Source organism: Microtus pennsylvanicus, chromosome 11 (assembly GCF_037038515.1).
Source record: "Microtus pennsylvanicus isolate mMicPen1 chromosome 11, mMicPen1.hap1, whole genome shotgun sequence".
Taxonomy (NCBI): domain Eukaryota; kingdom Metazoa; phylum Chordata; class Mammalia; order Rodentia; family Cricetidae; genus Microtus; species Microtus pennsylvanicus.
Window position 1 is genome coordinate 28,057,919 of NC_134589.1, and position 24,649 is coordinate 28,082,567.

Below are 24,649 nucleotides of genomic sequence, written 5' to 3' on the forward strand. Positions count from 1 at the left end.
AAAATGACACAAGAAGCCAGACATGGAGGGCTCATGCCTTTATTCTCAGCACCTAGCACTCAAGAGGCACAGGCACTGTGAGTTCCAGGTGAGCTTGGTCTACATACTGAGTGGCAGCCAGAGATACATAGTCAGACATGTCAAGAAAGAAAAGAGGAGGGGAAGAAGAAAATAAGGGGAGGGGAGGGAGAAAGAAAGGAGAAAAGTCCTGGAACTCATGGGCAGACCTAGGCTAGGAATACTGTTGGCTCTACCTCCCAAGTTCTGGGATTACAGGCATGCACTATGATGACCATAAGAGCGTCTGACATTTTGCTGCTGTTGCTTTTTTTAAGATTTATTTATTATTATGCACATAGTGTTCTGCCTACATGTATGTCTGTATGCCAGAAGAGAGCATCAGATCTCATTACAGATGGTTGTGATCCACCATGTGGTTGCTGGGAATCGAACTCAGGACCTCTAGAAGAGCAGCCAGTATTCTTAACCTCTCAGCCATCTCTCCAGCCCTATACAGTTTATGAAACATACATGTGTATAATACATAAAGTAAAAAATTTTTACTTTTTGGTTTAAAACATTAAAGGCTGGGCAAGTTGGCCCATGTCTTTAAACCTTTAAGCACAGAAGAGGCAGAGGCAGGCAGATCTCTCAGTTCAAGGCCAGCCTGGTCTAGAGAGTGAGTTACAGGACATTCAAGGCTACACAGAAAAAATGTGTCTCAAAAACAAAATAAAAAAAAAAAACAAAAGAAAAAAAGGGGCTGGAGAGATGGCTCAAAGGTTAAGAGCACTGGCTGATCTTCAGGAGGTTCTGAGTTCAATTCCCTGAGTTCAATTCCCAACAACCACATGGTGGTTCACAACCATCTGTAATGAGGTCTTGTGCCCTCTTCTGGCCTACGGGCATACAAGGAGGCTGAACACTGTGTACACAATAAATAAATAAATCTTTTAAAAAAACAGAATAGGTTTAAAACATTAAAACAGAACCTTATAAATCATAGAAACTCACTCTACAAAAGCTTCTTTTTTTTAAAAAATTGCAAAGTAGAGCCAGTGTTGGCACATGCCTTTAATCCCAGAACTCAGGAGGCAGAGGCAGGTAGATCTCTGAGTTCAAGGCCAGCCTGATCTACAGAGTAAGTTCGAGAACAACCAGAGCTATGCAGAAAAGCCATCTTGAAAAGCCAACGGGAGAAAAAAAGGTTGCAAAATAGCATTTCTTGTATTCCTCTCTAATAGCTCAAAATCCACCTAAAAGTAGATTGGCAAATGCAACTAAATATGAACAGACTTGTATAAGACAGAAAAGGAATTCTAGATTAGCAGTGGAAAATAAGGAACCAGAGCAGAAACCAAACCCACCCTCACTTAAGGAATACATGCTGTCAAAACTCCTGACACATGCTTTAAAATAAGAGCAACTGCAGAAACGGCATACAACATGCTATTGGGACTCATGAACAGAAGAAAAAGCTTCACAGCAAACAGTAGCAGACTTAGATGTGATCTTATAGGTCACTGAGACTCCCGGCTCCCTGAATAATGGAAACCAAGGCACATCCATACCAACTCAATGCTGGAGCTCCAGGTCAGGAGCTCACACATACCAGGCAAACATTCGACCACTAAGCTAACTGCAAGCCTTTGGAAGTCAAGTTTAAATGTTATGCAAGCAAGAAACCAGGATATCTGCCATTTACCTATGTATGTCTAAAAGCCACAGAGAAGCAGACATTTAAAAACTATTCTACCACAAAAGACAGAGCCCAAAACAAGGGGTGGGGAGAACACTCTAACAAAATAGAACTACTAGACAATGTAGCTAGTGGCAGCAATAACAGAAAAGAAAGACACCCACCAAAAAAGAAAAGACCACAAATTTCAGAATAAATACATCTATAAATGATATAAAGAGTATCTACCTGTAGAGACCTAACAACTAGCCCTAACCTGATGGCACTGTGTTTTTGCTTGCCCAGAAATAACTGTTCTATTCCAGTCATTGAAGTGCTCAAGCCTGAGTAATAATTTACACAGGTCGCCGTGACGACTAGAGAAACGTCACATGGAGCCAGGCATCCCTTAAGGGTTTTTCACCTTTTGCTCTAGAATGCCTGGCAATCCTTGGGGCCGGCAGGTGAAATAAGAATAGAATAATGGGCTGGGAGGTGGTGGTGCACGCCTTTAATCCTAGCACTCGGGAGGCAGAGGCAGGAAGATCCCTGAGTTCAAGGTCTGCTTGGTCTAAAGAGCACGTTACAGGACAGGTTCCAACGCAATAGAGAAACCCTTTCTCGAACTCCCCGCCCCAATGAAAGAATAATGGGCCATGAGGTATTAACAGCTGCCTTTGCTTCTGTAAATCCTGCCTAAGGATATGGGAAAGGGGATGAACGGTCTCTTTATTACTAGATAGCAGGAAAGTAAAAACAAGTGAGGAAGTAGAACAATTTTTCTGCCCAGCTGTGGGTTCCATAGATAACTGAACACTCACCTTTCTTATGGCCACCTTAAAACTCACCTTAACCCTCCCTCCTGCGTGGCATGCTGTATTGGCTCTAAGGCTGCTATCTTCGGCTAGTAGCATGAATAAATTAGTTCAGCAAATTTGAATTGAATCTAAGTCTCTGTGATTTCTCCCAGTGAATTCAAATGCCACAACATAGGAGCTCAAGAGATGGCTCACTGGTTAAAAGAAATCATTACTATTGCAGCAGACTGGGTTTTATTCCTAGTACCCACATGGTAGTTCAAAAGCATCTGTAATTCCAGTTCTAGTGGGTTAGATGGTCTCTTACCTCTGTGGGTACTAGGTATAAGTAGTGTACATACATACACGTTTAGGCAAAACATTCATACACATAAAATTTTTAAAAATATAAAGTAAAAGCAACTATTTAAGAAAAAAGAGAAAACTGTTTTTGTTGGTTTTTATTTGTTTGTTTTGTTTTTCGAGACAAGATTTCTCTGTGTAGCTTTGGAACCTGTCCTGCAACTCACTCTGTAGACCAGGCTGGCCTTGAACTCACAGAGATCCACCTGCCTCTGCCTCCCCAGTGCTGGGATTAAAGGCACATGCCACCACTGCCTGCCTGCAAACCATTTTTTTAAATCAATGAATTTTATTATAAGAAGTCAGTCGGAAATTAGACCTAAAAATTACAGGGAAAAGAATATGGTTCGGTTTCATATGTTCGATATTACCTAACAGGGTATTTAGGAATGGCGAAGAAACAAAATAAGAAAAAAATAGAGAACTATTGGAACTGAGAGATGAATTTTCAGGTGAAAAGACTTACTTCAAAGAAGAAAATACAAAGGACGACCCTGGTGTAGGAGGTCCTTTTGTTTGTGTGTTGCTTTCATTGGTTATCAATAAAGAAACTGCTTGGCCTGAAAGGGTAGAACTTAGGTAGGTGCAGAAGACAGAACTGAATTCTGGGAGGAAGGAAGCAGAATCAGGAAAGGGCCACCATGGAGCTGCTAAGTCAGACATGTTGAATCTTTCCCAGTAAGCCACAACCTTGTGGTGAACACAGATTAATAGAAATGGGTTAAAATCAAGATGTGAGTTATCCAATAGGAGGCTAGAGCTAATGGCCAAGCAGTGTTTTAATTAATACAGTTTCTGTGTGGTTATTTTAGCTGTAAGCTAGCCGGGCAGCAGGGATGAACAAAGGGCCTCCCTCTCCTTGCAACACGACTCCCTACAACCAAATACAGGTTCATAAAGTTTTTAAAAAGAAGAGAAAGCAGCTGGTCAGTGGTGGCACACACCTATAATCATAGCACTTGGGAGGTAGAGGCAGATGGATCTCTGTGAGTTCAAGGCCAACCTGGTCTACAGAGTAGGCTCCAGGACAGCCAAGGCTACACAGAGAAGCCCTTATCTCAAATAAATTAAAATGGAAGAGAAAGCTGAGTGTGGTAAAAGCCCAGTATTAGGAGGTAGAAGAAGATCAGGAGTTCAGGGACTCCCCGGTCAAGTGAGACCCTGCCTCAAAAAGTAAAACATAAAGAATGAAAATCTGTGTTTAAAAAGGGAAATTAAAAAGCTTTAAAAGGGGTGTGAGGATGAGTTCAGTGATAGAGTACCTGACCTAGCACGTATCAGGACCTAGGTTCAACCCTCAGTACTCGACAGAAGAAAAATATGTCAAGTGAATCTGAACTTGGTAGCATGTGTCTGCAATCCCAGAATTTAAGAGGCTAAGGTAGGAGGATCATCAGTGCAAAGCCAGTCAGGGTTATATTGCAAGACTCTGTCATAAAACCAACTCAACCAAACAGAACTCTGAGATAAGGAAGCAGTACCTTCACAATTTCCAAGCAAAGGGTTTTCTATCCTGCACTTGTGTATTTAGCCAAATTACCAAATTATGAAGGAAGTCTACATATGATATTTGTCGCATTTAACTTCAGTCCTCAAAAATTACTGCTCATGGACCCTTTAAAGATCCAAAAAGTTGGTAAGGAATAAACTCTGTAGAAATAAAGGCATATATCAAGAAGCAGATGACATGGGATACAGGAAATAAAGATGAAGATATTCCCAGGTATTACGGGCATATGGCAGCATGATAGGCCTCCAAGTGCCAAGAAGATAAAAAGTAATAATCAATGTGAGCCACTCAGTGTCCCTGAGTGTATGTGATACTTTGCCAGGTCTTTCAAGCAAGCCCCATCCACCCCTTCCTTTGCATTTCAGTGATTTTTAGTATCTCTGCCTGGTAATTAAAAATAACAGTCGATAATAGGTCACCATGTATAGCTGTATAGCGCATAACGAAGCCAAAAATGCACAAAAGACTCAAACTCATTACACACAAGTCTCTGCTTTTGAGGAACTCCTGCAGAGCCTGTGCTAGCACATAATAAAGAGCCTCGGTGTCCTGTTTCTCTGTAGAGAAGGCCTGAAACAGTAGGACTAGGTAAACAGCATGGTTACATGAGAAAGGAACTAGAAAGCAGAAGGGCAGAGTTGTGAAAACATCTGGATTTGGGGCCTGAGCACACTGAGGATCTTACACTTAGGAATGTTAGTGAAAAGTGCATGGAACACTATAAAAAGAAAATAAATTTAACAACTCAACATTTCACCAATCCCAGAAAAACATAAAGCATCAAAAGAAAGTTTATTTTATGGCTAAGATGTAATACTTGTACAGTCATACTAATATCAATAATAAATTCTAATTTAACTAAAATTAAGATACAATAAAATTTAGAGAATGAAAAGATGGATGGTCCTAAGTGTCATTTCTAGCCCTGTTGTAATAGAAAAGAATAGAGAAGCAAGTGATTTGAGCCTACATAATTCTTTTCTTTTTAGGGTTATTCTTATCCTGGAGTCCATGCATTTAACCATTACTTCATAGCACTCAATGCTTCGCAGGGATTAATAAATGATGCATGTTTATGGCTGTTGTGGTTCAAAAGAAAATGGTCCCCAAGGGGTTTGGCACTAATAGGAGGTATGGCCTTGTTGGAGCAGGTGTGGTCTTGTTAGAAGAAATGCTTCACTGAAGGCAGACTTTGAGTCTCATTTACGCACAAACCATGCCCAGTGAGACAGCTCGCTTCCTGTTGCCGACAAGATGTAGAACTCTTCAGCTCCAGCACCATGTCTGCCTGTAAGTTTCCATCATGATGATGGTCAAAATCTCTAAAACTATAAGCCACAATAAATGTTTTCTTTTTTTTTTCTTTTTCGAGACAGGGTTTCTCTGTAACTATGGAGCCTGTCCTGGAACTAGCTCTGTAGACCAGGCTGGTCTCGAACTCACAGAGATCCGCCTGCCTCTGCCTCCCGAGTGCTGGGATTAAAGGCGTGCGCCACCACCGCCCGGCAAACGTTTTCCTTTATAAGAGTTGTGATTGTGATGTCTCTTCACAGCAAAAGGAACCCTAACTAAGACAATGGCCATTATTCACTAAAGGAAAATCTGTTTAGGAAACTCAAAGCTCAATTCTAATCAATATATTTTGGAAAATTTTGTTTATAACAATATCTGGCCATTCTCCTGTTATGATTAAACAGCCTTCCCACATAAATTGAGACTACATTCCCTAGTAATGAAATCATTGCAGTTCTAAACAGAATACATTCCCTTCTTCTTCATTTGTGAGGGGAAAAAAAACAAAGTTTGATCAAATTTTTACTTCCTCTACTTCTCTTTCCTTAGGCTATAGGAATTACTTCTTGGCTCTTTCCTCCTTCATCTGCTATTGTGTGACTGTATTTCCTATAGAACCAGGTGACACCATGTTAGGTGACACCATGTTATTAAGGGGAGTTATGAGACTGATTAGGCCATAAGAGCTCCTCCCTTGGGGGCTGGAGAGATGGCTCAGAGGTTATGAGGTTAAGAGGCTGCTCTTCCAGAGGTCCTGAGTTCAATTCCCAGCAACCACACATGGTGGTTCATAACCATCTATAATGAGATCTGATGCCCTCTTCTGGCCTGCAGGCACACATGCAGGCAGGCAGAACGCTGTATACATATGAATGAATAAATAAATATTTTTTTAAAAAAAGAGCTCTCTCCCTTGTGAGACTGAGGTAAGGTCCCTTGGAAGAGATACTTTCCATACAACATTAAGTTAGTCTGTTCTTCTGCCTTCTACCAAAGGAAATTGTGTCCTCTCCTCCAAGGGATCCAGGAAGAAGGCATCACCTTGGAAACAAAGAGCAGCCCACATTGGGCAACTGAATCAGCAGAGCCTTAATCTTGGACTTCTTAGCTTGAGAATTATGAGAAAATAAATCTCTATTCCTTATACATGAATCAGTATTGCATCTATTGTTGCAGTAACATAGACAAAAATATCATCCTCCCTTATGTCCTAATTCCTAATGCTGCCAGATAAATTTACCCCAAAATTTTAAATACAAATGATATGCAGTTTCAAAGACAGAAACTGAATTTTACAGTACCAGTATTTCTTTAGCACAACATGAACAAAATCAGAATGCTAGTCAGAATGAGAAAAAAGATAGACACTTATCAAATGAGTGTTTAGTACCTTGAACCTTTATATCCACTGAGGTCTTTGTCCATATCCAATTCAGGAGTGGATTCAATGATTGCTTGAACTTCTGATTTCTCTTCATTTTCAGCAGAATCTAAGGGGGGAATATAATGAAATAAGTGCATATATTCTATATATTTATGAAAACTCTCTTCCCTTTATGGTTTTAAATACAACTACTTTAGAATAAACATTTTTTTGAAAGCTCTCAAGGTTGTGTTCTAGGAAACATGAAGTTAGAAAATCTCACATATTGAAATTACAGTTAATCTCCAGAACCAGAAAGTAACCAAAGCTAGTGTTTTCTTTTTTTTTTTTTTTTGTTTTTTTGTTTTTTGTTTTTTGAGACAGGGTTTCTCTGTGGCTTTGGGGCGAGCCTGTCCTGGAACTAGCTCTGTAGACCAGGCTGGTCTTGAACTCACAGAGATCCGCCTGCCTCTGCCTCCCGAGTGCTGGGATTAAAGGCGTGCGCCACCACTGCCCAGCCAAAGCTAGTGTTTTCATCTGTAGTTCTGGGACACATATCACAGGGACTGATACCATTCCTATTTAAAGGGGATGCCAACTGCCCACAATAGTAGTTCATGCCTGTAATCTCAGCATATTGGAAGTAGAGGCAGAAGGTACAGGACTTGAATGAAGGTCATGCCTGGTCACACATGATACTATCTCAAAAAAGTAAAAGAAATAAAGAGGGTCGTGGTACCGGCATGATTTGCACATGCCTGCAGTCCCAGATATTCAGAAGCTAAGGCATGAGAACCCCTTAGTTCAAAGCTACAACACAGTGAAGCTATATCATAAGCACACAAACCTATTTAAGGCAGGGTACACAACAGACTATCATATTAAAGGTGGAGGACTTTAAGCTCTCTTCTTAGTCACTAACATTTTTTTCTCAAAAACTTTGTATAAATATTACTTCTTTTAAACTTACAATTGAACATAAAAATGATCTATTTATTTCATATATTTAGAGCAGGTAATACGTCTAAGAGATATATTTTCTCATCCTTGCACTTTGTGAGCTGACTGAATATTTTGCTAGTAAAAACTTGGAGTCACTTACCGGTAGATACATTCCTAGTCTCTTGGGCAACCTGTACTTCTATGTGTTTGCTTATCTCTGACTTATTTGGTGTGTCTGTGCCTTTTACAGGTCCTTCATTATCTTCCTTTGAGGGAGTATCAGGAGGAATTGCTGACACATCGGAATTTGCTGTTGAAGCTGGAGTTGTAGCTTTAGATCCACCTTGACTAATATCAGAAAGTTCATCCTATAAATAAAAATAATAAAGAAGAAAATTTTAAATAAAGTAATTTATTCTAAAATACCTTGAACATGAGTTAAGAAATAAACCTGCCCAAAGTTGTATTTAAAAAAACAAAAACCACAGAATCACTGATTGTAGACTATCTATAAATAACTGGATAATAGTTAAATAAATCCTACAGAGCCAGTGAGGTAGGTGGCTTAATGCAGCAGTTCCTAACCAATGGGTTGTGACCCCTTTGGAAGACAAACAACCTTTTCACAGGGGTCACATATCAGATAGCCTACATATCAGATAACAGTAGCAAAATTACAGTTATGAAGTAGCAATGAAAATAATCGTATGGGCCTGGCGATGGAGGCACATGCCTTTAATCCCAGCACTCGGGAGGCAGAGGCAGGCGGATCTCTGTGAGTTCGAGACCAGCCTGGTCTACAAGAGCTAGTTCCAGGACAGGCTCCAAAACCACAGAGAAACCCTGTCTCGAAAAACCAAAAAAAAAAAAAAAAAAGAAAGAAAAGAAAAGAAAAGAAAAGAAAAGAAAATAATCGTATGGTTTGGGATCACCACAACATTAGAAACTGTATAAAAGGTTGCAGCATCAGGAAGGTTGAAAATCAGAGGTTTAGTGGATTTAAGTGCTTACAGTGTAAATAAGCCTGATGATATGAGTTCCACCTCTGGAACCCAAGCCAAGATAGAGAGACAGAACTGCTCCAAAGTTATCTGCTGCCCACTACATGCATACTGTGGCATGTGTGCACTCCCACACAAATATCATATACACTTAATAATAATAAATATAATTTACTTATTTTTTTTTTTTTTTGCTTTTTCGAGACAGGGTTTCTCTGTGGTTTTGGAGCCTGTCCTGGAACTAGCTCTTGTAGACCAGGCTGGTCTCGAACTCACAGAGATCCGCCTGTATCTGCCTCCCAAGTGCTGGGATTAAAGGCGTGCGCCACCATCGCCCAGCTACAATTTACTTTTTTATTGTTGTTTTTGAGACAGGGTTTCTCTGTATATCCCTGGCTGTCCTGGAACTTGCTCTGTAGACCAGGCTGGTCTCGAACTCAGAGATCCACCTGCCTCTGCTTCCTGAGTGCTGGAATTAAAAGTATATGCCACCGCTGGGCAGTGGTGGTGCACGCCTTTAATCCCAGCACTCAGGAGGCAGAGGCAGGTGGATCTCTGTGAGTTCGAGACCAGCCTGGTCTATAAGAGCTAGTTTCAGGACAGGCTCCAAAACCACAGAGAAACCCTGTCTCAAAAAAGCCAAAAAAAAAAAAAAAAAAAAGGGTATGTGCCACCACCATCACCTGACTATATAATTGATTTTTTTTAAAAAGAAAAAGCTTTAAATAAATAAATTAAAAATAAAAAAATAAAATCAGAAGCTTTTTATGAATGTAAAAAAAAGAAAAAGCTTTTTTTTTAGGTAAACATGAGATTTTTATAGAAAGAAAATTGGAGAATAAAAGATTGAGATTATTTGTAGGGTGTATATATCAGTGCTTGCTTAACACTTGTGACAAAGGCTTAATCCCTAGCACTATACACATAATTTGAGAGTATCAAAATAAGAGAATAAGCTATTTTTTAGTAAATCCATACAATAAAATACTTCACAGCATTTAAAAACTTCACTGCAAGGCTGGGCAGTGGAGGCACACACTTTTTAATACTGGCACTCAGGAGGCAGAGGAAGGTGGATCTCTGTGAGTTCAAGGCCAGCCTGGTCTACAAAGCAGGTGCCAGAACAGTCAAGACTATTAAACAGAGAAACCCTGTCTTGAAAAACCACCCCACACGCCCCACATCCCCACACCCCACAAATACCAAAACACTGTGTTGTAGTATCCAAGTATAGTAGCTCATGTCTGTAATCAAGGCACTTAGGAGACTGAGACAAAAGAACTGTTAAAAGTTTAAGTCTTTAAGAAAGGGGAGAGTGGAGAGGAAGAGGGAGACCCCTGTATGTAGGGGTGAGGTATAGCTTGGTGGTAGAGTGCTTGCCTAAGATGCATAATGTTCTCAAATCAATTCCCAGCAACACAAAAAACAAGGTTAAAAACAGGGGCTATGTGAAGTCTGAACGTTTGTTATTACTTGTATCATTTGGGGTGTATGTGTTTGCTTTGTTGCTTTGGTTTTTGGTTGTTTTTTGAGACATAGTTTCACTCTTATACTATATAATGCAGCTGTGCTAAATCTATGGGACTCAGACAGGCCTTTAACTTGAAACAGCCCTCCTAACTCAGCCACCAGAGTGCCAGTATTCTCAGTGTGGAGTACTACACCCAGCTCCAAAGTTTTTTTTTTTAAAAAAAAGCATGTAAAATGACTAAAAGTATCATATAATTTTTCTTATTATGATACCTTATCATTCAAGGAGACCTATGCTCTTAAATCTGAGTGGGAGCATTTTCAAAGGACCCTTGGCCTTCCAGACAGTGATGACAAAATTCCTACGAAAAGCAAAATAGTCCTTTGACTAGAAGCCAAAAATATGCTTGATGCAGCAGAGAGCCTCCTGCCTCTGTCTCATGGAATGCTGGGATTACAGGAAGAAGCTACCTTGTCCAACCCTAGAGTTTTGAGATGTTTTGTATGAATATGAACATGCCTAATAATACACATAAAAATCACACACTTAAAATCTGGGAGTTGGGATGGTGGCTTATACTTTTAATCACAGCACTAAAAAGCTAAGTTAGAAGGATAATGAGCTTAAGATCAGTTTGAGCTACACGGAAATCTTGCCTCAAAACTAAAAAAATAAGCTGGGTGGTGGCAGCGCAAGCCTTTAGTCCCAGCACTCAGGAGGCAGAGGCAGGTGGATCTCTGTGAGTTCAAGGCCACTGTGGTCTACCAAGTGAGTTCCAGACAGCCAAGAACAGTGAAGGCTACACAGAGACACCCTGTCTCGAAAAGCCAAAAGAAAAGAAAAAAAAAAGAAAAACAAAACAAAAAATTAAGAGGCCAACCTGTTCTACATAGCAAATCCCTGGCCAGCAAAGGCTACACAATGAGACGTTATCCCCAAAATAAACATACATACATACATACATACATACATACATACAGTAAATGTTATGCTCTTTTTATTTTGAAGTTAAAAAAATTGTGTCATTACTTTTGGTCTCATTTGGGGTATCCATAAAAGTAATCTGACCTCTGTAACATTTCCTACTGGATGTTTTTGTTATCAGGCTACTAAAAATCTAGAAACTAGAGGGATGACCTAGTGGTTAAGAGTCATAGCTGTTCTTCCAGAGGATCCAGGTTTAATTCCCAGCACCCACCTGGCAGCTAATAGCCATCTCTAATTCTAGCTCCAGGAGATCTAATGTACTTATCATGGCCTCCATGGGCTCCAGGCACACATATACTGAACAAACAGGAGGAGGAGGAAGAACTCTGTATAAGTATGTGCTAGTATTTGTGTATGTGTGCAGAGAACAACTTCAGGTGCCTTCCCTAGGCATTCTTCACAATTTTTTTAAGACTGGGTAGCTCATTGGTCTGGCATACATCAAATAAGCTAGTCCAGTTGGTCAGTGAGCCCAAGGGATGGATTTGTCTGCCTATGCCTCCCCAGCACTGGTATTACAAATACCCATCAGCTATCTCCCCAACCTGTCTGCTTTTCAGATTTAAAGTTTTAAAATAGATGAACGTAAACAATTAAGCGCTCCTATGAAATTCTCAACCGGAACACCTACCACTTTCTAATTTTATGCTGATATTACTCTCTCCCCAAATAAAACTCAGCCTTGAAAGCAACTGGTATAGACTCTTGGTTCACAACTCTACAGCACACAAGGTGCTGAGAGGATATAAATTTTTATAAAGGAGAAAAAAAAAGTTTGTTTAATGAGATTCCTACATGACTCTGTGACTTGGGTGGAGAGATAGCTCAGAGATTAAGAGCACTGGCTATTCTTCCAGAGGTCCTGAGTTCATTCCCAGCACCTACACAGTGGCTCACAACCATCATAATGAGATCTGGTGTTCTTTTTCGGTGTGCAGGCAAAACACTATATACATAGCAAACAAATCCTTAAAAAGGAGACTCTTCGTGGCAGTTCCTGAACAAAGTTCAGCCCTGAGTAGATCTGAAAAACTCTTAAGCTGGGGAAGTAGCCCTTGGTAAAAATGACACCCTGGGTTGTTTCCAAGGCTAGACAAGCTATGTATATACCCTGTATACTCTAAGCAAAGAATGTGTTGAAAGTTTCTTATCCAGAGTTGGATAAATGGAAAAGCTGAATTTTTCACAGAATACACTTACATGGTTTAAATTTCAAAATGCTTACTCTGAAGGAGGAGCAAGTTATAGTCACAGTAAAGCCCTGGCAACCACTGTAAATTATTTTCTTCTGTATTTCAGAAAATAACATCAATAGTCTTCCAAATTGAGCATGTGATATCTGGAGAATAGCAGTTTGAGAAAGTAACCAATAGTTAATCTCTTCACCATTCTCACCTCCTGCTCTACAGCCTTCAGAGGTTCAGGACTATGGCTGACCTGGGTAGAGGGAAAGATTATAAAAGAAGAAAAAAAGATATATGTATTTACTTGCTGTTAACAAATGTGTATTTTTGGTTTACACTATTTCTTAAGATATAGCTCCATCTATTACCTCCTCTTTAAAATGATGGTTTTGAAAGTCAGGTACAGCATCACTTGCCTGTAGTCCCAACTCTGGAAAGCTAAGGCAGAAGACTGAAGGCTGAATACTGGCTTGGGCTTACGGTAATTTCTGGGCCAGCCTTGGAACACAGCGAGTCCTTGTCTAGGGTGGAATGGCTTTCCAAGAAAAGATGCTTGCTGCCAAGACTGACAACCTGAGCTCAAGCCTCAGAAGCACATGGTAGGACAGAGTCAACTCCTGAAAGCTGCCCTCTGACTCCTCCATGCACATATGCACACACACAAGTGCTTTTCTTTAATGTAAAAGACATTAATACCTTATCTCAAGAAACAAAAATTAGAGTCAGGCAGTGGTGGTACAAGCCTTTTGTTCCAGCACAGGGAGGCAGAGGCAAGCCGATCTCTGAGTTAGAGAGCAGTCTTATTTATAGAGCGAGTTCCAGGGCAGCCAGGGTTACAGAAAGAAATCCTGTCTTGAAAAAAAAAATTACAAAAGAGAAAGTTTAGTGTTTCTTTGGCTCTGAACCACTACTGCTAAGATTCTAGTTTCATGATATCCTACCTCATATTTTATTATTACTATTATTATTGTGTTGTGTGGTGTATGGGTACGTATATACGACAGCATATGTACAGAGGTCAAAGGACATCTTTTTAGTTCTTTCCTCTCACTGTGTTGAGGCAGGATCTCTGATGTTTCTAGTGCTTCCCTGCATACTCCAGCCTAACTGAACCCCACGTTTCTGAACAATTATCTGTTATCTCCATTGTAGCATTGCTGGGATTGCAGGTGTTTTACATGAGAGCTAGGGATAACTACCTGCTGAGCCACCTCACTGCTTTTACCTTACATTTTTTGATGTGTTGCTGTTGACGGTGCCTTTACTACAACTCCATGAAACTCTTCCTAACACCTATGCCAGTCACAACATCCAACATAGCAAAAATTCCAATATGGCACCCTTGACAATGTTTACTATGCCCTTTCTTTTCCCTCATGTTACTGAAACTGTTAAATAACACCAAGGATCATTTTCCCTCAGCCAAAAAGCAAAAACAAACAAAAAGCAAACAGATTGTCTTCAATCTAAAGGAACCTTAATTAAACATTCTTGGTTTGAAAATTTATCAAACTCCCCCTTACCACCTGATTTAATTCTTTTATTTGTTTGTTTGTTTATTAAGTATACAGTGTTCTGCCTGTATGCTTGCCTGCAAAAAAAAAAGTCAGAAGAGGACACAAGATCTCATTACAGGTGGTTGTGAGTCTTCATGTGGTTGTTGGGAACTGAACTCAGGATCTTTGGAAGAGCAGGCAGTGTTCTTAACTGCTGAACCATTTCTCGAGCTCTAAACATTCTCTTTTTTGTTTTGGTTGTTTTTTGTTTTTTATTTGTTTGTTTTGCTTTTTTTTTCCCCCCAGACAGTGTTTCTTTGTACTTTTGGAGTCTGTCCTTGAACTCACTCTGTAGACCAGGCTGGCCTTGAACTCATAGAGATCAGCTATTAAAGGTGTGCACCACCACCAGAGGGCTCTGATTTAATTCTTAGGTAGGTGTGGAATAATTTATCTATAATCCTAACATTTAGAAGGTAGATGTAGAAGGATTAAGAGTTCAAGGGCAGTCTCTGTCACACAGGGAGTTGAAGACCAGTCTGGGCAACATGGGGACAGGTCTCAAAAAATAAAAGAGCTGGTAAGGGAAAGTTTAATTCTTATTTATATTATTTGCATTATTTATTGCTAGCCCCTACATTTAATTTTTTACACTAGAAACTGAACGATAAACATAAAAAAAATCACACATACCCATACTAAATATAAAAAAGTTGGCAAAATTTTATTAAAAAATTAAGCTTTGTAGAAAAAAAGCAAACAATTCTAGCTACCAGAGCAAAGCAAAACTCACTGAGGCCATATTAAGATTAGGGTTAACCATGCATGGTGGTGCAGGCCTTTAGTCCCAGTAGGAAGCAGCGGCAGGCAGATTCTTTGAGTCTGAGACCATCCTAATCTACCCACTAAATTCCAGATCAGTCAGGGGAAAATGACAACATTCTGTCTCAAAAAAAAAAAGTTTAACTTAAAAATAAAACAGAGGATAGAAAGGGAGGGGGAGGAAGGGAGGGGAGGAGAGATGCAGGTACTGTTAAATAAAAACAAACAAACAAAAAACCAAACATCATCTACCATAACCTAACTATGCCACTCATGGATATTCAAAAAATCCAAGTGCCCACAGAGACATCTGCACATCACTGTCTATTGCAGCTCTAATCATGATAGCTGTGGAGCCCAAAACAGAGGTGTTCAACAAGAGGGATAAGGGAATGTAGAGTATATTCAAAGAAAAAAAAGTAACAAAGGAATTGGAATATAGCTCAGTGGATAAAGTGTTCGCTATGCAAGTGTGAAGATCTGAGTGTGAATCTCAGAACCCATGGAAAGCAAGCCAGACAAGGTAGCAGTCTCTAACTCCAGTGCTCCTAAAGCAGAAGCAGGAGGATACCCAGGAGCTTGAAGACCAGCAATGAATAAAGATATAACAGAGTCCCTGTCTCAAGCAGAGAAGAGGTAAGGACTGACAGACATCTCCACTCTCACGCTGTAGCACACACACTTGTACTTACACACACAAAACATACATACATCTCATAACCCATAAAAAAGGTTTAAAAACTGAGAGGTGCTCTCTCTGCATTAATAAAGACTGTTAGGTGTGGTGGCACACACCTTTAATCTCAGCACTTAGAAGGCAGAAAGTGAGTGGATCTGAGTCCAAGGCCTGCCTGGCATACATAATAAATTCCAGACTGGCCAGAACAACTTGGTGACACTGCTTATCTAAAAATAAATAAATAAATACTATCAAGAAATAGTATTAGTGACTGAAGAGATTAAGAGCCCTGGTTGTGCCAGGCAGTGGTGGCACACGTCCTTAATCCCAGTACTCCAGAGACAGAGGCAGGCGGATCTCTGTGAGTTCAAGACCAGCCTGGTCTACAAGAGCTAGTTCCAGGACAAGCTCCAAAAAGGGGGAGGGGGCTGGTTGTTCTTCCAGAGGATCAGGATTAGGTTCCCAACACTCACATGTTGACTCACAACAGTCTACAACTCCAGAATTGTGGAATCCAATGCCCTCTTCTATAGACACCAGGCACACAAATAGTAGATATACACACAAGTAGGCAAAGCACTCATACATATAAAAAAATTAAAAACTATAAATATGTGCTATCAATATGTGCATGTAAAAGCTAAGGTCTGTCCTGGGCATGGTGACACAAACTTGTAATTGTAGCTACTCAGGAGGCTGAGGCAAGGCCCTCATTTATCCCTTATTTTGAGAGCTTGTTTTAATATTTAAATATCAGTGAATATTTAATTAACACCTATGTGTCTATGGCATAGAAGACACATATATAAGCTTTAAACACCATCATTTTCAAATACTGTTGTTTACTCAGGTTTTTATTAACTTTAATTCTCAATATATATCAGCATCTTGGTAACATACAATACAATAAATGTGCAACAGAAGCCAGGCCTGATGTCGTTATGTCTACAGTCCTGACACTTAGAAGGCTGAGATGGAGGTCTGCTTTAAATTTAAGGCCAGGCTGGACACACAGTGAGTTCTAAACCAGCCTGGGCTAGCGTGAGGTCTGTCTTCAAAACAAAAGGAAGTCAATGTCCACAAAGAAATAATTCTATCTTCTTTTCTGCAAGCAAAAGTTTAAATGGGTGACAAGACCAAGTCTATCCTTTTATGATTTGACACCATCGTGAGCTATGGGTTTTTTCTGAACCTATCAAATGGGGATACAGGTGTGGAAAAAAATATACAGACAAAAATTGTAACTATTAAAAATAAAGAGAAAGCGAAAGAAAAAAAGAAAAAATTGTAACTATAGGGCAAATTTCTTATGCTCTGTCACAAGCAAGAAGAATATGCAATCACAATGGATAATCCATTTTCTGCTAAAATTTCATTTTTATTTATTTCTGTTATAGTATAAAATTATCTCAAAAGTTTAAAAAATTTGCAATTTTAAATTTAAGATAATACATTTCCTAAGAAAAATAAGAAGCAGGAATAAGGTGCCACTACTATCAAGATTCAAGCTTGTGAGGACCATGACAACAGGAACAATTCCTAAACTTTACTAGCCACAGAGGACGACAGAAAAACTCTAAGCAAGAATGCTGGCTCTGTTTAGTTTTCTGCTCTGTATGCTAAGCACATCTCCTGAAGAACGCAGCACACACTGACCATTGCCTTTACATACCAGCTCCTGCCAACATGAGCCTCTCACAGTGATTCTATACAAGTAATTTCACACCATAATTTTGTAAAAAGACTCACCAAAACTTTTCTAAGTAGGTACAAATCCAGTCCTTTTAATAATTTTTAAATTGCCTTTTTCTCAGTTCTAAAAATCATATATACTGCCAACAATCAACATCCCAGAATACTATTCAAAGGGAAAACTGTTTGGGGAATATATACACACATATGGGAGGGGCAGTTACAAGCAAATATATTATCCTGTTTACTTTTCATGCTTATCTTTCAGACCTTGGTGGTTACTCACTACAGCACTGCTTATAATAACAAAAGCTAGGAAAAACTAAGGAAGACTGGAACTGCAGTTGAGAATGTAATTGATTCCCCCTTCCCCTGCCCACCTGCTAGAATTTGTATCCATTTTTCTTTTTCTTTCTTTCTTTCTTTCTTTCTTTCTTTCTTTCTTTTTTTTCCCCTGTGGTCAATTCTTCTACTGAATTCTAGGCACACACAAAACTAGTCTTTCCAGTTTGCTTTTCTTTCTACCCTGCCATCTCCACCTCCGTCTTTGTCTTCTCCCATCACTCTACTTTTCTTAAACAGGCCTTTTCCTTTTATGAGTCACATGCACTGCAACTCAAACTCCTTGAACCTACAGCCATAAATTTCCAAATTCAAGCCTCTTGCAGTCTCCTCACTGGCTAAGGCTCAGACACCTGATGCTGGCCATGTTAATGTTTCAGGAATTGACAAATAAGTTAGGCTGCCCTGCTTAAAGATATCTTTCCCTTACACTGTGGAGCTCTGACTCCATTGCTACACAGAAGATCTAACTTTGCTTGTTCTGTCCTCCCTAGCGACTGTAGGCCTGACCTGTGCAGAGAAAGGCAGGCAAGATAAAGTAGTGCTACACTGGAGCATAAATAAATTTATTTATTTATTATGTATACAATATTCTGTCTGTGTGTACGCCTGCTGGCCAGAAGAGGGCACCAGACCTCATTACAGATGGTTGCGAGCCACCATGTGGTTGCTGGGAATTGAACTCAGGACCTTCGGAAGAGCAGGCAATGCTCTTAACCTCTGAGCCATCTCTCCAGCCCCATAAATAAATTTTTAATTAAAAAAAAAGACATAAAGCCTGGCGGTGGTGGCGCACGCCTTTAATCCCAGCACTTGGGAGGCAGAGGCAGGCGGATCTCTGTGAGTTCGAGGCCAGCCTGGTCTACAAAGGGAGTTCCAGGACAGGCTCCAAAGCTACAGAGAAACCCTGCCTCGAAAAACCAAAAAGACATAAACCAGGCCTGTTGGCATACACTAATATAATAATTTCAGTTACTCTGCGGCTCAGGAAAGAATACCATCACAAGTTCAAGGCCAGCTGAAAATACAGCTGCATGAATTCAAAGCTAACCTGAGCAATTTAGTGAGACACTGCTTCAAAATAAATAGAAATATATCTCAGTAATAGAGGGCTTGCTTATCATGCTCCCAACCCAGAGTTGAAGATTGGAGAGATGGCTCAGTAGGCAGAAGTGCTTGCAGCACAGGCCTGAATACCTGAATTCTATTTCTAGAACCTATGGTGGAAGAAAGAACAATTTCCAAAAGTTGTCCTCTGACTTCCACAAATGTGCCTTAACAAATAGGTGCCCCACCAACAACAATAATACTAAAAATAAATAAATAAATTAGAATCTCTGGATATAGGGTCCCAAAAGTAATAATAATAAGACCCTAAGTTGATTCCCAAAACCACAAAAAAAACAAAAAATAAAAAAAAACACAAACAAAATCCTAATTAGGGCCACAAGTCACTGCACATTACACAGACTAAATGTAAAAGAAATTCTTGTCATTAGTATACTAACCAAGATTGTGCTGGCCAGTTTTATATCAACTTGACACAAGTTAGAGTCATCAGAAAGGAAGAAGTCTAAACTGAGAAAATGCCTTCATTAAAATGGGGCTATAAGTAAGCCTGAAGGGCATTTTCTTAATTAGTGATTGATGTTGGAGGGCTGGCCCATTGTGAGGTGGTACCAGCCCTGGGCTGGTAGTCCTGGATACTATAAGAAAGTAGGCTGAGCAAGCCAATGGAACAAGCAGAAAGTAGAACTCCTCCATGGCCTCTGAATCAGCTCCTGCCCCCAGGTTCCTGCCCTGACTTTCTTTTTTTTTTTAATTTATTTATTTATTATGTATACAATATTCTGTGTGTATGCCTGCAGGCCAGAAGAGGGCACCAGACCCCACCACAGATGGTTGTGAGCCACCATGTGGCCACCGGGAATTGAACTCAGGACCCTTGGAAGAGCAGGCAATGCTCTTAACCTCTCTTAACCTCTGAGCCATCTCTCCAGCCCCCCTGCCTTGACTTTCTATGATAATGTTCAACTATCCATAAATCAAATAAACCCTTTTCTCCCCAAGCTGCTTTGGTCATGGTGTTTCATCACAGCAACAGTGACTGTAATTAAGATAAAGATTTAACGGTATTTGGTTTTGTTCTCCTATATAACTTAAAATTAACTAGCAAAAACATAAAAACCTGAGAAGAGCTCATCTCAAGTTTTGTTTTTTGTTCTTTTTAAAATAACTTTCAATTCCAGGACAGGCTCCAAAGCCACAGAGAAACCCTGTCTCGAAAAACCAAAAAAAAAATAAAAAAATAAAATAAAATAACTTTCAAACTAAAATGTATATAGACTCTTATGTTTTCTAAATTTAGATTTTAGCCGGGCGATGGTGGCGCACGCCTTTAATCCCAGCACTCGGGAGGCAGAGGCAGGCGGATCTCTGTTAGTTCGAGTACAGCCTGGTCTACAGAGCTAGTTCCAGGACAGGGTCCAAAGCCACAGAGAAACCCTGTTTCAAAACAAAATAAAAAAATAAATAAATTTAGATTTTATGTGTGTGGGGTGGGATGAAATGTGAACTAGGATCATGTGGTGTGTAGAGGTCAGAGTATAATCAGAAGTTGGCTTTCTCCTTCTAACATGTGGATCCTGAGGATTAAATTCAGACTGTCAGGGTTGTTAGCAAGCACTTTCACCCAGTAAGCTATTTGGCCAGCCCTAAACTGTTATATTTTAATATTCTTTGGTTTTCTGCTATTTTATTTGGATAACAAAGCTTATTAAAATATAAACTGACAAAAATAAAGCTTACCTTCAGGCTGGTATGAGAACGTGGTTGACTTAATTCCTGAAATTTCCATTGCTCTGATCCTGGGGTCTCGCCTCCTTTCTGAGTATCAGGTGTAAGCAATCCATCTCCAGCAGGTAGCGGAAAAATTCCTAATGATATAGGCCGCTCTTTTCTATTAGAAGAGGGAGAAAATTAACATTCATTTTAGTTTTTTATTTGTCATGACTCTACGTTAGAAGTCTAGGCTATGAACAGACCTGAAATCCCAGCTACTTGGAAATGAGGCAGGAGGATTACAAGGTCAAGGTCTACCTGGGTCATAGACCACTTAGTCTTATTAGTTTGCAATCAGCTCTCCTAAACACTGTATGCACTCCTAAACAAATATATACCAAAGAGAAAGGGCAGCCTAAAAAGTTTACGTTAGTTCTAGAAATTAAAAAAGTGTCAAGAAACTGGACAGTGATTTTTGGTTAGCTCGTTTGGGGTTGTTTAGCAACAAAGTCTCAGTTATCAACCCAGTACTGGAGATCCTCCTGCTTTAGTCTACTCTGTAGGGATTACAGGCACACACCTGGATACCTGCCTCTGCCAGGAAGTTGGTGGTGATCTGGTCTGGTGATCATTGCAAAGAGCTGCTGAGTTTTAATAGTGTAGGTTAGGAGTCATGGGGAGCAGACAAAGGTAACTCTCCAATCCCTGTTCCTAGTCTTCCTGCTTCCTCAAATTAGTCACTGGATGTTTTTAGGGTAGGGTTTTTCTGCCTAGAGGAAAATGAATATACTCTGAAACAGGGATACTATTCAATAGTAAAAATTCAGAAGGTTTTTTTTTGTTTTTTATTGTTTTTTTTTTTTCATAAAAATTCTAGTTTTCAAACCAGGCAGTAGTGTCGTATGCCTTTAATCCCAGCATTCGGGAGGCAGAGGCAGGCAGAGTTTAAGGCCAGCCTGTTCTACAAGAGCTAGAACAGACTTGAAAGCTGCAGAGAAACCCTATCTTGAAAAACCAAAATAAATAAATAAATAATTCTAGTTTTCTGTAAATCATGCTATATTAGTTCCTTTAGGCAGAGTACGGAGAAGAAAACCATTGCTCTTTTCCAAAAGTCTTTTTTACTGCGAGTAGTGGCGCAGACGTGCAGCCCCAGCTGTTTGAAAGGTAGAGACAGGAAAAGGATCAGGAGTTCAAGGTCACCCTTTACCACAAAGCAAGAGAGAAGCCTGCCAGTTTTACATTAAACCCAGTCTCAAAAAAAAAAAAAAAAACAAACAAAAACCAAAAAACCCAAATCAAACCAAAACAACAAACAACAACAAAAACTCCCACAGGTCTGGAGTGATGGCTCCGTGGATAAAGGCAGTTAGTTGCCTCCAAGCCTGACAGCCTGAGTTCAATCTCTAGGACCCACATGGCAGGAGAGAACTAACTCTTACAGGTTGCCTTCTGACCTCCACCTATAAATTAATAAATGCCATCTTCAAACAAAACAAACATTAGTCAGATATTTTATAAGTGGAAAACAAAAAGAAGAATTTTTTTCCTAATGAATAGTATAGCACATATTACATGTTTTTATTTCCAAGCAGCAGAATTTGTTTCTTGAGACTTATTAGCTCTTACTTTAAACAACATCATTTTGGTTCCTTTGTCTTAAATCCCAACCCCGTTTTTTCTCATTAAATGATAGTAAGTTTTTAGTTTTATTTAACTTGAAAAAATGAAGTTACCAACCTGATGTCTATTCCCAATTTTGGAAAGCACATTTTGGGAACAGAAATTCCCAAACTACCTTTTGACTTTTTTTTTCTAATGAGCCTTCAGGCCTTAAGTAAAAAGTGAGTGGGGATTAATCAGTGTGTCTGATATAAAGCTAAGAAAACAGTATAGATTTCATAAGAATTCATCACATGGATTCTAACAAAAGTCAAACTACTAACTAGCCAGTCATTAGAATTATCTTCCCATATGAACTCCTTTTCATACATATGGAATACTGAACACATTTTTAAGCTGTTGAAGAGTCTTCTTTGAACCCAAGTTTTACTTCCCTATTTCATCTATGTAACCTAAAACACAAGTAAAATTGCCAACTCTCTATTTTGCTTTTATCAGCTTTTATGAGAAATAGATTCTTAGGAAGGGGACTTTTAGCCATCTGTCAAATGGGTCAATGACGCCATGGGTTTCTCTGCTCCAGCTCAGAAAAGTAGTTTCACCACATGCTCCTCTCTGTATCAGTCAGTCAGATAACTGACGGGGAAGACACACAGTTATATAAGTTTGATAGGATCCAACTCTCAAACAAAACTCTTGTGAGGAAAACACTAGTTTCAGACTTTGTTCGTGTACATTTTTGGTACTGTATGTATTAAACCCTGCGATAAAAGTCACAGAAATGTTAAAGAATGGAGAATTTGTAGAAAAATAGTAAGTGGCAGATTTAGATCCCTAAACGGAAACATCTGCTATCGCTGTCCAGCCATTTTAGTCACTAACAGAAGAAAAGCTGTCAAGCACCAGAATCTTTGTTATATTCTCTAACTAGTAGCTTTAGTTCCTTTACTGATTTTTAAGTTGGTTATTTAAATATTAGCTTATATGTAGATCTGACTTTGAAAACATTTATTTCAAATTGTCTCTTGGCTATAATCACAACAAAAACAACTGATTAGTAAGATCTATTTTACAGATCAAGGGACAGACAAAAGATCACATGCATTGAACAACTCACCACATGAGAAAACTGATTTACATTACTGATCTAGCCAACCAGGAAACTGGCACTGCTTTCTCAGATTTCAGAATAGGAAAATTGATGTTCCAAGACTTTATGTAATAGTAACTGGCAGGACTGAGATTAAAACCAATTCTATTAAAAATGTGAGACACACAAATGATTGTGAATTTGACTTACTTATATAATGGACCATGTATCTTGCAACTGTAATGAAGTGAAAAATAATAGCTCACTTGATTTTTAAATCAAGTCACTGAGGTAAATACTTAAGAGGAGGAAACTAAGAGATGAAACAAAATGCCAAAGGCCCAAGGGCTGCATACATGGAACAATGTAGCTCCAAGTTTAGCCACTTCATGGCAATGCCTTCTCCAACAGAGACTAAGCCTAAGACAGTCCCTTAATATTAGTCTTATATTGATATGATACATATTTTTGAGCTTACAGTTTTTTAATTTCCTTACTTCCTAAGTACACATAACTCGTACACAACTCTTTTGTGTACTAATACAGAATACAGAATAATGAGATTGTCCCTCACTTTTACACAGCAGGAAGGAGCCAAGCAGAAAACAGTAATCCCAGCACTGAGGGGAGTCTGTTCCTGTAGGGTGCAAGGCCAGCTGAGACTACATGACCAAAAAATAAATAAGAAAAGAAAAGAAAAGATCAAGTAGTTTTAGACCTTATAAGAAATCTAATTTCTGAATGTTAAAACTAAATGGGAGCTAGACTATGAATAAAAAAAACCATACAGAAGGAGCTACTTCTATTCTTCTTGCCTAAATCTGAATGAGGACTTAGGTATTTTTAAAATCACTTAAACACTAATGAATTATATTCTATGAACTTAAAACCATGGACACAATAGTAATCTGAACAAATCAGATACTTTGGGCTTAGGAGTTAGAAAACAAGAAAACAAATCCATAGACATTTAAGATGTGTTAGATGGTTCGTTCAGGGTGCAAGTAGAGTGAACAAGAGCAAAACTACTCAGGCTGATAACCACCCCACAAGCAGGCATTGGACATTTGTCACCCAGGAGTACAAAGAAAAGAAAAGCAACATCTGACCAAACAATAGTGAATAGGCTTTGTAAAGCTCTCGCTCCCACAACTTTAATGTGCAAACAACGAGGGAAAGGCAAAGGCAGTCTATTTTTATCTTAGGAATTTAGATTTGTTTTAGTTTAAAATATATTTTATGGTAGCAGGAAAATACCAGTTTCCATAAGCTGTTATTAAAAATTATAAAACTGATAGCAAACCTTTCACCAGGCAAAGGATAACTGAAACAAAATCAGCCTATATTCTGTGGCCAGCCATTTGCAACACCCACAATAAAAGCTATTTGTTCCTCAATGCTCAGAAGCTAAATCCAGAGCTATACAAATGTGGACCTGGTACTTGGCTCCTGCACTTCCTTGTTCTTTAACATTCAGACCACACTGACCTTGTATCTGTGTACAAGTACAACAGAAAATCCCTTTCTTTGGTCTA

General features: G+C 39.2%; 1 protein-coding gene across 8 annotated transcripts in view; it reads right to left on the reverse strand.

Annotated features, from left to right (window-relative positions):
* Spag9 (sperm associated antigen 9) overlaps positions 1–24,649 on the reverse strand; it is a 121,410-nt gene that overhangs the window by 50,548 nt on the left and 46,213 nt on the right. For 4 of the 8 annotated variants that reach the window (XM_075991104.1, XM_075991106.1, XM_075991110.1 and 1 more), the window contains 4 exons: positions 20,429–20,579; positions 12,801–12,842; positions 8,107–8,314; positions 7,032–7,131 (listed from right to left, as the gene is read on the reverse strand). In XM_075991104.1, the coding sequence (XP_075847219.1) occupies positions 7,032–7,131; positions 8,107–8,314; positions 12,801–12,842; positions 20,429–20,579 (501 nt within the window). The remainder of the gene's footprint in view (positions 1–7,031; positions 7,132–8,106; positions 8,315–12,800; positions 12,843–20,428; positions 20,580–24,649) is intronic. The other 4 variants (XM_075991108.1, XM_075991107.1, XM_075991112.1 and 1 more) reach the window with 1 other exon arrangement.